The sequence below is a fragment of the Stegodyphus dumicola genome, chromosome 1 (assembly GCF_044657685.1).
Source record: "Stegodyphus dumicola isolate Sdum_Otavi_A_Nest chromosome 1, ASM4465768v1".
Taxonomy (NCBI): domain Eukaryota; kingdom Metazoa; phylum Arthropoda; class Arachnida; order Araneae; family Eresidae; genus Stegodyphus; species Stegodyphus dumicola.
Window position 1 is genome coordinate 56,472,087 of NC_140768.1, and position 14,964 is coordinate 56,487,050.

Genomic DNA, 14,964 nt, shown 5'->3' on the forward strand with positions numbered 1-14,964 from the left:
TTCACTAGCTGATATGCAATCTGTTTGAGCTTATATGTGCTATCACACTACAAATAAAAACTGCTTTCTTAAGATTTGGGGGCTGGGAATTTTTAGAAATTGGCTTGGCCCTCATGTTAAGTCAAAATGACAGGTGTTAAAAAGGGAATGAATTATTAATTTTGAATTACTGTTAAATTTGTGTAAAAGAAGAACTAGGTACACCTTGAACAAAAAGGGGGGGACAGTTCTGCATATCCGGGGCCGATTGATAAAATTTAACTTTCATGTCTTCTTGTCATTTTTCATGTCTTGAAAGCACAATCAAAATTTAGGTTCAGTCCAAATAAAATTTGCTGATATTTTCCGATTTATTTTTTTAATTTGTATTTTTTAGTAATTCTGATAATTTTTTTTAAACTATAACCTACGAAATTAATGCAAAAAATTGCAAAAAATTAATTTTTTATTCAAAATTTGCTATGATACACATGAATTTATGTATTGAATTTGTTTTTTATTTGGCACATTTATTAAAAGCAATAATTAATGCCAAATGTAGTTTATACACTTAGAGTTATTTGAAAGAATGAACATTGCAGCTTTTTTTTTCCACTCTTGCACAATTAAAGGAAAAGGAAAATAGGTTAGCATAAACTAAAAATTTCTCCGAATGAATTATTCTTGGTGCAAACTGAAAAAAAGGGCATTAAGATTATTTTTTTTTTTTTTTTAAATTTTCATCAAATTTTTCAAAATTTAATATTTTGACTTGGTTTGAGTTTTAGGATCGAAATGAAATGAATGACGGAAAAAAAATATATTATTTCAGATACGATTTTCTAGTTATTCTAAAAGCCCGATTTTCTGTCAAAATGGTTATGTTAGAACAATACTATATATAAATCTAACACATATCCTAAGTTGCACTTTCAAGACATGAAAAACGCAAGTTAAATTTCGTCAATCGGCCTGGTAGAATGGGAGAAGTAGAACTGACTCCCCCCTTTTTTTGGTGTATCTGCAGAGTGTTCAATAAAAAATTTTGATGGCATATGACTGAAAATGCAGGATTGAGCAGAGCTGAAAAAGCACCATGTTGAAATATCTTGACCTTGCATGACTCTGTTTAGACATTTGGTATAACCTGTTTCTAGTATCTACCTAGAACTTCTGGCATCCATGCCAAGGCAAGTTGCAACTGTTTTGCAGGCCAAATGTCATGCAGTGTGTTATTGTGTCGGTCGGTCGTCATAATGTTTTTAATCTTCAGTTTTTATGTGTGTGTAAAATATTGACAGATTAACTCATAAACTTAAGCTTGCAAACAGAATGTTTTTAAACAAGATGATGATACACAAGCCATAGTTGTTAATGTTATGCATTTTTATGATTGTAATTTCTATGTTATGCATTTTTATGATTTTCAGTTTTATGGTAGTATTGTTTGTTATATGTTCTCTGCAGCAGTGCCCAATGTTTATTATATTTTTGAGAGAGGGCAAAACTTTGTCTCTTCTTTTTGGCCAGTAAGCTTTTGATTGTCGTACTTTTATGCTTAGTATTTTAGATTTTAGAGAAAGAATCTTTTTTTCTTTTTTAATGTGTGTGTGCTTAATTAATTGATTTTAGTGTACAAATACTATTATTTTCTCAGTTAGTCATTATGTATAATTACAGTCATTTGTGGAAGTTTATAGGGCTAGTTACACTGTGAAATATATTATATATTGTTATATTAAGGGCTTAATCATGTGAATTAATACAGTCATAATATGAATACCCAAATACTTTTTACAGTATATGGGTTGCAAAGGTTTCTCTTAAAAAAACTGTTGTGTTGATAAAAAAAAATGTTCAATTCTAGGTTCTTTGTAATTAATAATGAGCAGTTTATTAGCATTATGATTTAATTATCTTGTTATTATTTTGAGCTTATTAAAATTTGATTCTCAGTTAAATCAGGAAGCACATATGATGAATTTAAGAAGGCATTTGAAATGTGAAAATGAATCACAGAACTATTCTTTTGGTTTGAATGGCTTCTGCCAGTTTACTTTCATATCTAATACTAAAAAATATTTATTGTTAGTATTAATGTAAAGAATATTTCAGCAGTTTTGTTCAGCATGCAGCTTTTCATTTTTTGTGGATCTCATATAAGTATTACTTTCTATTCCCCTTTTTTTTAAATAATTTGTACAATTGTAGATTTAGAAAATTCCTGTTTTTGTTCATTCAGTATGCAATTTAACATTCAAATTTTATTTCAAATTACTGCAATATTAAACTACTTTTGGCAACAGTTCTTTTATAATTCTTAAGTTGGCTATGCCTAATGCTGATTGAAGTTTACTTCAGCTACTTATAGTGCTACCAAGTCATCTTGCTTTTATGCATTGAAGTTTTGTTGTATAATAGTATATATGTATTGATTATTTATTTATTTATATTAAGCACAGAAGTGTCTACAACTGTGGTTATCAAAGAATCTGTAGAAATATTGTTTTTAATCTACCAGTATTTTGATGAATCTAAATGTTGTACTGGAATTTTAAAATTATATTGGAAGTTTCTACTTGTATTTTATCATTTACATAATGACCCCAAGAAAAGATATCTCACTATGTCCATATGATAACATTCAATTATATTTGTACTGCAGATCATAATGATGTTGTAACTACTAAAAAATAGATCTTTTATCTAATACCAATGCCAATTCATAACTGTAGTTATGTTTAATTTATGTCTTATATATTATTAATATTTACTTCATTACACATGAGATCTGAAGTCAAGGAATGCTAGTAAAATATAGAAATAAGAATATCTCCCTCTTAGCTCTCACTAACCAATACTATGATCCTGTTTGAAAAGGCATTAAGAATTAAACTAGCAGTTGGCTGTTTTCTTAAGTTAAGAAAAGAACTCTATATACAAGCATTAATGTATTAAATATCTTAATAGTTCTCATTAACTATTGAAAATTTATAATAGAATGCAATGAATTTATGTACATTAATTAATCCTGTATATATTAAGGAATTTATGTATATTAATTAATTCTATATGTATATATACATCCGTATTATACATTTACATATATATGTAAATGTACAGTGTAATTTATATTTAAATTTCATTCTGTAAAAATAAAAATTTATTTGATTTTGCATTATTGCTGTAGAATCAAAATTCAAATAACAGTAGTTTTCAGTTTTTTGAATTTTTCTTTGTGAAAGGTGCGTGTTTATTTCCTTAATTTGAAAAGTTTGTAGACTCTTTTGTGTACATAATAAACTTTATTCAAGAAATTTTCTCATTCACATTATTATTGTGTCCCAGAAGTTTTAAATTTATTTTTGAAATGAAATTACTGAAATAATTTCTCCTCTTTATGTAATGTATGTTTTATATTTCTAAAAATATTAAAAAGTGGTCCTTTTTTTAATTTGCAGGATCTTATTCACCAACTCAATAGTGCCATTGCTGAAATTCAAGCTTCAAAGAACACATGGTTGCATAAAACATGGTCTTCCCTCCGGGATGTAACCAAAAAGGATGGTCCATCAAGCACTGACAATAAAGAATCAACTTGATTCTTCTTGTTTAGATATGGCTGCTTTTTATATGATTTATGCTTTCTCTACCTGAGAAAGCTTTATATAAATGCATTCCCTATGTCCTTCAAATATTTTTATTCTAATGAAATGCTTATGGCTTTGAAAGAAGAAAGGACGTATGATGGCTGTGCCATATGTAAAAAGATGCAAAATTCAGGAACTGGAATAGTTAATGAGGCATTTATATATCCAATGCAATGTTAAGAGTTTCATTATTTTATTAGAGAGCTTGACTTGTTGCAGTTGAAAACAAAGGAACTTTTAAGATGTGCATTAATTAGTGCCATTTTGTATATAATGCAGATTATATTATAGTATGTGATAAGTTAAATATTATTTTATATAAAAATGGAGTCTGTTTTTATTTTTCTCTATGAAATTTTGTGAACTCGATGGCCTGCATGTTTGAGAAACTGGTGCCAGTTAGTCAAATGTTTTGGTGTTTCTTTAATTTTCACCTATTTTTTAACATTCCAGGGACTTCAATCATTGCCTGATGTGTTCATATTAAACTTGCTAAATTAAGTCATATTAAACACAACTGCTACACAGTTGCAGGATGTGTTAAACTGTTTTTTGTCTATGCCACTGTAATATATGATTCACCTATTTAAATATATAAATATTTAGATTATTTAGTGCACTACTTTTTATATTGATAAATTAAATGCAGAACACTAGTGAAAGTTCCGTATTTTGGTGCTGTATATTTATAAGAAATGTTAGATGCATAAATAAAGACTTTATTTAAGTAAAAGAACCCACGTTTTATGTATAGTTCTAAGATTAATTTTTAAATATTATAAAACTGTGTTGGCCTGATTATCTGTTTTGCTTGGAGAACCAAGAAAACAATTTACTTTCTTTAAGTTTTATTCATTTTGTTTGATGAATTTGAGTTATTTTTCATTAATTACTATAATTTTCGTTACAAGGGCTAAACTACCATAGAACTGAAGAAGAAAAATAACATGATAATATAAATTTGTGACATCAAAAAGAACTTTTATAATTTTTTTAAATTTTGTTTGAATGAATTATCTTTTCAAAAATTAATATAATTTCATAATTATCTTAATTTTATGTATAATTAATATTATAATTTTATATATCAAATAAATATAATTTCATTTCCAAGGGCTAAATGCCATAGAATTGGAGGGGGGAAATTAAGTGAAACTGAAAACATGACATTAAGAAGAATTTTTATAATATAAATTTTACAAAATAAATTGAAGTCTAACTTAGTTCTAAAACAACACTGTTGCAGGGTTTTCTCCTCTTCATGTATTTTATATAGATTTAATAAGAATATTAAACGTTTCTAACAGTAAATTATTACTGTTTTTAGTAATTATTTGAAATATGATGAAGTAGTGTGTATCTAGGTTAGTGACTCAAAAATGGGAGAATTTAAATATTGTAGTTTAATACATTTAACTGAGTACTAAGGGGGGGATTTAATTTTGCACAATTTCCTAGAATTTAACTGTAAAATATTTAGTTTTATTTTTACTTAAATATTTCACTAGAAATTTATAGTGGGGCTTTATTATTTTTTAAATTTAAATTAAAATAGGGATTATAAGAAAGTTGCTTGATAAAACAATGCATAGCCTCTCTATGAAAATTTATTCATTAAGTATAAATATGTATAGTATTTATTTATTACAGAAGCTTGAATGTGAATGAATTTTTAATTTCATAGAACATGTTTGAAGAACTTAAGGATTAAACCGTATGCCCTCCTGAAAAGTAAAGTAAATGTATTCTCTTTTTTAAATTGTGATATTTTAAACATTTATGGACTACTAGAGGTTAAAATGAATTTTTATTATTGTAAACTTAAAAATGTAGAAATGCACAGGTGATTTTGTAACTCAGATTTTGATATAATTTCTTTGTCATAGCAATTTAAAAAAGAAGGGGGTTAATTTCAGTGGCTAAAACTGTACTAATCTCTCTGCAAGTCTGTAATTCCCTAGCTTTTAAACTAGTAGGTGGTTTTCTGAGAAATTTTAAATTCAACAAATGCTTAAGGCTTATTAATAAAAATTTTAATACTCTGTTATTCTGACCAAGAACATTCCTTTCATTATGTCCTTAAAACATTTTCTAACTAGTTAGTAGTTTTCAAGCAGCCTATTCTGATTACTTTTATCATCTTAAAGAAAATAAAAAAAAAAAAACCTGTTAGTAGCCACTGCAGGTACTGAGCATTTATGTTTTAATTACACATATCCCTCATTATGCTTGTTTACTGTAGTTGTACCAAAGTGAATTAGTTTCATCTTGGAGAGAAAGCATGGAAGCACTTGCTTGGATTATAAATTCAATATAAAACTCAAATGTGAAATAATTAATTTACTAAATTTCAGTCACATATTTCCTAACAACTGTTAATGTTAGATTAATTAGTTTAGCATGTTTCAGAGTGTGAGTTACTTTATCACAAGTGGTTAAAAATACAATATGTTATTTTGTTCCTAAACTTAAAATATTTTTGAAAAAGCTCAAAGCAAAATATAAAATCATTGCAGGACTTTTTTTTTCCTTTTTCAGTACAAACTGAAGACTTTAAAGCTAATGGCTGATAATCAGATGATCCAGGAAATTGTTATTTGTTTCACTTTGTATTCAACATTTTATAATGCTAGTTTTCTATGAAAAAGTACTTTGTGTGTGTATTTAAAAAAAGATCAAAACTGCATTATAGAAAAATGAATTGCTCTGATGAAAATTTATGTTTGCTTTAATTTAATTAAAACATTAACTATATACTATTGAAAAAAGTTTAACTATGAAAAAAAAGAACTTTATTTTAAAAAATAATTAAGAAAAGTCATTTTATGCTTAATTTATTTGTGATGAAATGTGTGGATAATATAGTAAGTATTTGCTTATTAAGACCTTTTTAGTACTTATACAAGGAAGAGACAGTACTCAGTGATTAGGCATGAATTTCATGAGTTTCTTTATCTGTAACTTTTCTGTAAGGACTAGTGAATGCAATTGTTTTGTATCAGTTGTTTTATTTGTAACTTTAAATTACAGTGTTTATTAAGTATATTAGCTTTTACCAACTTAAAATAAACTTCTCTTTATTCTTTTCTTGTGCTTCAGGCAAAATGATTTAAACAAACAGTGTTGTGTATATTTCTCTCTTCTTTCTTCCCCTCCCTTTGCATAAATTTTCAACTATGTTGATTTAGATTTGTTTAATAATTTTGTTAAGGGGAAAAAATATTTACCAGTGCTTAATTTTGAAGGTTTACTATGCTTTTTTAGTTATTTTGAATTATATGTAGAACTAAATATATGCATTATGAAGTGTAAAATATTATGTTAAAGGGAATTACATTGATTGTTTATGCATATGTAAATATAGAGAGAGAGACAGATAGAATGCTTTCTTTATTTTATTAAGTGTGATATAGATACATTGGATAAAAAATATGTTGGATAAAAAATATGTTTGATACTGTAGAAATGTATTGATGTATAGTTTATTTTGTGTGTGTGTGTTTGTGTATGTATGTGTGATTTGTATAAAATACTAAAAGTTAACTATTGTAATTAATACAGTATATGATACTAAAATAACATTTAATATCTAAGATTTGACAGATTTATTATATCTTTATGTAAAAAATATCAATTTTATTTCAAAATTTATGTATTATTTTTTAAACATTTTTTAATTAGCTTGTCATACATCTCCATGCTTCCTTATAAATGCCATTATTTCATTTATATATCTCCGTGCTTCCTTATAAATGCCATTATTTCATTTATTATAATTTTTTATGAATTTGAGCATTATAAATAGTTGTTGACTTTTCAGATATGCTCTCAATTCTGTTTATATATAGTAGATTGATTCTTTTGAAATATGGGGAGAAAAAAGTTACAGTGCATATGAAAAGTTAAAGATTGGTTTTAAATGTAAAAAACTATGAAAAACAAAAGAAATTTTTGAAAAGATAACAAGATGTTTTAACTTAATGGTATTTTAAGCATTTGAATAGATATACCTTTATTTTATCTGATAAACTGAAAAGGTATATAAATATATATATAAATAAATAATCACTTCGAAAATAAATAATCTAAGAATACAAAGTTATCAAAAAACATGTGTATATGCTTATTAATAAGATTTTATTTTTTTTCCCATTTTATTTTAATTCTCTTTAAATAAATTATACTTTTTACTACACATTTCCCTATTTATTATCAATCATCAGCTTTTTTTAAAAAAATTCTTTAAGCTAGTGTATTAAAGTAATTTCTATAAATAAAAAGTTCTGTTTTTGTTGGTGTTTAACTGTAAAATACGGAAAATACATTTAATCATATATTGATGATGTGCAATTTTTATTCTAGGAGTTTTTCTTCTCAAAGTATGAATTTAATAGTAACACTTATAATTCATAAATAACATCTTTATGATTAATAACAAGTTTTAAATATGTTTTTGGGAGGGTGTAAAAAAAAAATTTTTTTTTTTTTTTTTTTTTTTTTTTTTTTAAGAATTTAATTCAGGTAAAGATTTTTAAAAAGAAGCCATCTTAAATCAAAATAAATAATGTAAAAAGATAATTGGATTTCTTCTTAAATCATATTAAATGAGAATGCAAAAAGAAAAAAAATGTATCTATGTAAAAACAGAGAATTGTTAATTTTTTATTGTTTTGACGACATCATTTTGCAGATGTGTGAGTTAAGGAGCTTTTTAAGTTACAGAAAATAGGAACTAGAAGTTAAAAAGATTTCTTGATTGATTTCCCCATTTTTCATATTTAGTTGTTTTCTGAAACTCATTTTTTAAAATATATTATAGCTTTTTTATGTAAAGTTATTTATATATCATTTACTACTAAATTGAGAAATTTCTTAGATTTTTAATAATAGTAATATCACTTAACTGATAAAGAGTGATATGCATTCTGTTACTTTGGCCATTTTTTATATGCCACAACTAAACTGAGTCCAATATTGGAATATGGGCAGTTTGCATCTTACTGAAACCATGACAGTGATCATGAAAGCAAGTTGTTCCAACGAGGATGTACCCTCAATACTTTTAGATGATATATTGTTATCGGTCTCACTGATTCATAAAATTCAGTTTGCAGTTTCTGAGAAAAATGTAAAAGAAAATAATAATTATACCATTTAACTGTATCAGCATTATTTTATTAGGTGTATTTTTTAAACTTTTTTATACCATATATATACAATTTTATTATACCATACCATTAAAAAAAACTTTATTTACACATAAGAATTGTTATTCAAAAAGTGCTAAATTCAATCTAACTCCTTTCTTAGCTTCTTTTAAAGATGTAATTTGTGCAAAATCTGAGCAAGATAATTTTGTACTTATGCTTTCTTCCAACATATAATTTCTTATTATTTTCAGCCTAGCTTTGAGTATAGGTGTCTCTAGCTAACTACTAAATAAGGTTCAATAAAAGTATATTAAACTTTTTTCTCAATGAAAACTTCACCACCTAAACTTCCTCTATTATTTAGTTTCTTATCTAATGGTAATTTTAAAGAAAAAGTTTCTGAAGTTCTTCATCTAAAAGCTCTCAGTTAAGTCTAACAGCATTCATTTTACCTAAAGAATGCAGAAAAGAATTAATATAACTTAGAATTATTTTTAAGTATAAAAGAAATTCCATTGAAAAAATAGTATAAGTACATTTGTACTTAAAAGTTAGTCAGTTCATGTTAAATTAAAAGTTAATCAAGCATTAATTCAACGATCATAATGTATTGTGAAATATAATCGTATTCAGTAAACATAATATATTTAATTGAGAGCTGTAAAAAAATTGTTTTATTCATATAAAATTGTCTTTTGTTATTTTGAATTTACTGCTGTCAAATGTTATAGGTTAAAATTTAAAATTAGTAAAATATAATTTTTTAAGAAACATTACTGTATTTTGTATTATATGGATAACAATTAACTATAAATTCATGTGGAGTAAACTATAACTATAAATTCTAACTATTCAAAATTAACTGTAAATTCATGTGGGCATGATCCTATTGTATTACATAAGACAGATAACAATTAAAAAAATGATCCCTTAAAAGAAAGTGTGTCAGTAGTAGAAGCATATAAATATTAAACACAAATATTTTAGTAAACTTTTTTTAAGTTTACATGAAGCTACAAATGCAGTTCTTTTCGTAATTATTTAGAATTATAAGGTAATTTGTAAGATACCATAGAAGAGAAGCAAATATGGAGAGTTTAAATTATTAGCCGTTTTTATTATAATTATTATTAGGGAATGGTATTTTTTTCATTTTCAAAATCGATAGTTCAAATCTTTGAGCTGTTATTCAATAATTATTAGAATACTTTAAAATACAAAATATTAATTTGAAAAATTGAGCTTGACCATGACTTGATATGTATCATATTGTGACTTTTACTTTTCAAATGACTATTATTAACTCAGGTTACATGAATAAGGTTTTGCATTTTTTTTTGTGCCAAGTATGTGTGAATATTATTATAATTATTATTATTATATAATTATAGAGCAATTCTTGTTTCACTGTAGAAGAGTGAAATACAAATAATCTTTGAATGCTTTCTTCCCCTTTATTTTAAGTGCCATACATTAAGAAATGTACTAAGGATTGCAAGCAACTGTTCTTATAATTAGAATCAGATCAGCTCTGTAAATATTTTGTTAAATTTTTTCACACTTCAGTATTTTTGTTGTGATTAGTCTTATTTTTGTAGTAAATTTTAAGTTTGCTAGAATCAGTATTAATTTTCTCACCTGTAAATAAACCAAGCTTTATCAATTTGATTATAATGCATCATAGAACATGTCTTATTATTATTGTTGGGGAAATTTGTGAAGGCCTTTTTTTTTTAATTGCATATTTTGTTGTTATAGATGCACCACAAGTCCACAAATCTGCAGTGCTAATGAAACTGCTACTTACCGTGCTTATAGTTCGTACTAACATAGTTACATGGGTTCCAAATACATTTTGTTAGTGAAGTATTTGAATATTTATATTTATTATGATTGTTTTCAGAATAACACAGAATAAACATATTTGTACATAAATTAGATTCTTTTCTTGGATATAGTTGTATCATTATAGTAATGTCTGTAACTGAATGAATTATCTCATTTTTTTAATTGTGCTTTGTATAATTCATTTTTCTTACATTACATAAATAGGCATAATTAGGGTAGCAGTCTTCATTATAGCAATTAGAAAATGTTGACAGATTTTAATCATAGATCTGTAATGTGTATTTTTTTCAATATCTAAATATTTGCAAATATGAATAACTTGTTTCTAATATTAAAAATGTTCTCAGAAATTCTCATTTTAATTATATTGAACTAAAAATTTACTGTAAATTATTTAGCTGCATATTATTATAATACATGATGCATATTGTTATAATAATTATAATATATGTGCCTTTTAGCTGAAAACATAAATAATTTTCATTTCTAAGTTTTGATATAAATGAAGATTATTATTTTTAAGATTGCAGCTCTGATGTATGAACTAAAAGACTACATGGTTAAACTTCCTTGAAAATTATATCTAAATAAAATTTTATGTTTATATTATTATTGATGTTAATATGTGCATGAAAATATAGAAAATTTGGCCTTCTGTTGCATACTCATTATCAATGAGATATATATATTTGTACCAAATATATGTGTGGCAAGATTAATTCATATTCTAATATGCCTATGTGTGCAAGTTCTCTACATCCCAATTTTATTCCCAAGTCTTTAAAATAGGATTCTAAATTTCAGTTTCTGATATTGAAATTAAACTTTTTCTCGATTCTTATTACTCTTGTTTAATTGTATTAAAATTCTGATAGGAAAGTCTGAGTGTATGAATACATCCTGTCTTCATCATTTGATACATATTTAAGTCTTATCAATGTATAAGAACTATAAAAGTGGTTCTCAAGCGTTTTTGAAAACGTGAAAAATGCATATATACATTTTAGATTTAGGTGACTTTTAATATGTTTTATAAATTAAAGAACAAAAAATATAGAAAATTTTGTTTAATACCAAAACTTGAATGAAAGTCGATGTTTTATTCTTAAACTAAAACTAAATACTTAACAGCTAAATAAAAGGCTGACTACATCTCCCTTAAATTATTAAATTCCCATGTAGGGGGTAATTCTTCCCTTTTGGAGAACCCCTGAAATATAAACTTCTGTTCAAAACATCAGATAATTTCATGTTGAAAATGAGCATAACAGTTAAACAAAAATGAAACATAGATTGCTCTTTATAAAAGGAAATTTTGTCTCCTCTCAAGACAGAAAAAGAGCCAACTCTAATTAGTTTTTAACAATCTTAGAAAAATCCAGCTGAGTTTAGTTCTTATATAACCTTGTTAAGGAGTTTAAGAATTGAAGCCATGATATTATGATTATAATGTTTTATTTTTAATGGTATTATATGTTAATTAAAATTAGTTTGTTCATGTTATTTAGGAATATTTTCATTTTGACAGAAAATGGGTTATGTTCTTTATTTTTTTTATTTGATAGTTTTTCTAAAAGAAGTAATGTGTTGAAATTTAACATATGTACTACTGTAATATTTTTTATTATAACTATGATTAAAGTTCCACCATGACACTTGTAAAAGAAAAAAAATTCTTGCAGTTGTGCAAATGTAATTAAATTTATTCTAAATAAACTAAATTAAACATTTGAAAAGCATAATTATTCTAAACTTAACATTTATTACATGAATTTTTATCCACAAGGTGCATACATTTTCTGTAGTTTTGAATGTGATTTTTTTAATTGCTTTTTCTAAATTGGAATGTGTTAGTACTCTTGTATACTTTCACAAGTAATAAAAGTAATGATGTGTGTTCTCATGCTTAGATTTGTCAATGTGGCATCAGCATTCAAATTTTCTAGTTCAAATAGTGTTTAAGTTCCGGTCACAACCAAAAAATGCCTTTTGCGTAAAATATTTCCAAGTTCACATTGAAAATGTCGATACAAACCGCAAGAGCCTCACTATACCATTGCCCAACACTTAGAAAGTTTACAAAATGCATCATCCGGACTCAGCAAAATTATCAGCTGTCACATAATCAAGGGAAGAAATCCACTCATATCCTAAAGGTCCAGTAATCGCAACTATAATTCAAAAATCTTTTCTAAAATGCATTTGTTGTTGCTTTATTGTATTTCATAATTTTGGTCTATATATATACATAGCATTCAAAACTGCGATATAAACAAAATGCCTGTACTGTCACGTATATCAGTTAAGAATACTACTCAAAAAGAATTAGAAGCTATGTGTTTATTCATTGAGAATTTTTGAAAGAAAAATAGGGATTGTTGCTATATAATTTTTCCATTAGCTTTCTTTTAAAACCAGATTGCAGTGTATGTGTAAAATAGTTGAAAACTCTGTAATGAAAGAACAATAAAAAAATAATAATAAAAAAAGGCATTTCTATATCTTTGATTTTGTTCAGCTGATTAATGAAAAAATATTAAAACTAAATGCATAGACATAATACCAATAATTGTATTTTGTATATAAATTAGTTGAGGCAAGGAACTACATCTTAAGTGACTACACCATTTTTTTAGCATAAATAATTTGAAATTTTCCATTTGGTAATTTATGATAAAAGGTTTGAAAATATGTCATATATCTTACAGTTTTTTTAAGAGGGGGAAAATATTTCTTTTCCAATAAACAATATTTGTTAAAAATCATTTTGAAAGTATGGTAATTTAAATTAGCATAAATAGAGTGTAAAAATTTGTAAACACCTAGCTGAACATTCTTACAAAAAAAGCAATATTTTTAATGATCTTTTTTTGCTTATTTACAGTGCTTTTTACAATATTATTTAGCCTTTGGTTATTTAGACTAATTAAATTAATTTAACCTTGTAAAAGTTAAAATATATATCAATAAATTACAAGTATTTTTGTAAACTACATTTGTCTGTTTTAAAATTAATGTTAAAACAAAACTTATTTTTTATCAAGTTCAAAATCGTAAGTTTGTGAAAGTAGTATATTGCCAGTAACTTTGAAGTTTACAGTTTCACTGTTTTAAATGTAAGAACTCAAAACAGCCAAAGATTTTTAACAAACAAGTGAGCTTATACTATACTACTATACTAGAAAGCCAACATACTTAAGCGTTTGGCCCTGAGATTTATTGATGGTCATAGCAAAGGTAAGTTTAACAGGAAATTGTCTATGTCTCAATTGAAACGGCAAACCTGTGCCATGGCAACTTCACCCCTTTGGCTAATACAGTTACGCAAGCAACCAATAAACTATCGGTGACAAACAGACACTTAAGCCGCATATAATAAAGATATTTATTTATTTCATTTATATTTGTTTTTTCATCAGTGCTAGTTTTTGCCGGTTGCATATTTCCGAATTCTATCATATATAGATGTTAAATTTATTTATTAAATGTTAAATGCACGTTCTCTTGTATTTTTAAAGTTTCCGGCTTAGCTTTCTCGTAATATTAGTCACGCGCTGCACTGCATGGGGAATAAAACAATTCACAGTTATGCAAGCAACCAATAAACTATCGGCGACAAACACTTAAGCCGCTTTTATATAAGATGGTTGAATTTGACAATTAGGTTTATAAAAAAAAAAAGAGAAATTTTGACATCTCTCTGTTTAAAATATATATACTAATAATGAAACATGACTTACTTTAAAACTTTTTACTTACTTTTTTTTTAGCCAACAAAGCTTGCAGCTCTCTCAGAATGACCGGGAATTTAACCAAAGATCTGTGTAGGTCCAACTAAACCAGTTGTGTCAGAATTATCGATTCGTAGATCGTCAATGTGTAGAAGAGTCAGCGGTAAACTGGTGACCTTTAAAGCTCTTGTTATCAGTATGACCATTAAAATATTTCTTGAAATCGAAAAAAATTGGAAAAGCCTTTGTTTAAAAGTTAGTCTCTAAAAGAGATATAAGTTTGTGCTGCCATCTGTTAGCAGATAGAAAAGAACATCATCACATTAGTAAAAATGAAGAATTCTGAATATCTGCTTGTGAAGATACAATTACGTTGATAGAATAATCTAGAAAAATTACAGGTAAAATTTTATAGGAGAATATTGTTGTGTTCAAAAAAGTTTTGAGTATTGAACCTTCGAACTTCTTAGAGCAGATCATCAATCTATACACTCGGCTATCCTTTACTGAGAAACAACATATCCATTATAAGAAAGAGCTGCCAAAGAAATACAAAATGTTACGTCATACTACCATCTGGGATTATGATGAATAGTGCGAAGTCGT

General features: G+C 26.0%; 1 protein-coding gene across 4 annotated transcripts in view; it reads left to right on the forward strand.

Moving 5' to 3' along the window:
• LOC118188921 (rab GTPase-activating protein 1-like) overlaps positions 1 to 12,363 on the forward strand; it is a 113,422-nt gene extending 101,059 nt beyond the window's left edge. For all 4 annotated transcript variants that reach the window (XM_085814923.1, XM_085814909.1, XM_085814912.1 and 1 more), the window contains one exon: positions 3,441 to 12,363. In XM_085814923.1, coding sequence (XP_085671049.1) covers positions 3,441 to 3,581 — 141 coding nt within the window. In that variant the 3' untranslated portion in view covers positions 3,582 to 12,363. The remainder of the gene's footprint in view (positions 1 to 3,440) is intronic.
• The last annotated feature ends 2,601 nt before the right edge of the window (positions 12,364 to 14,964 follow it).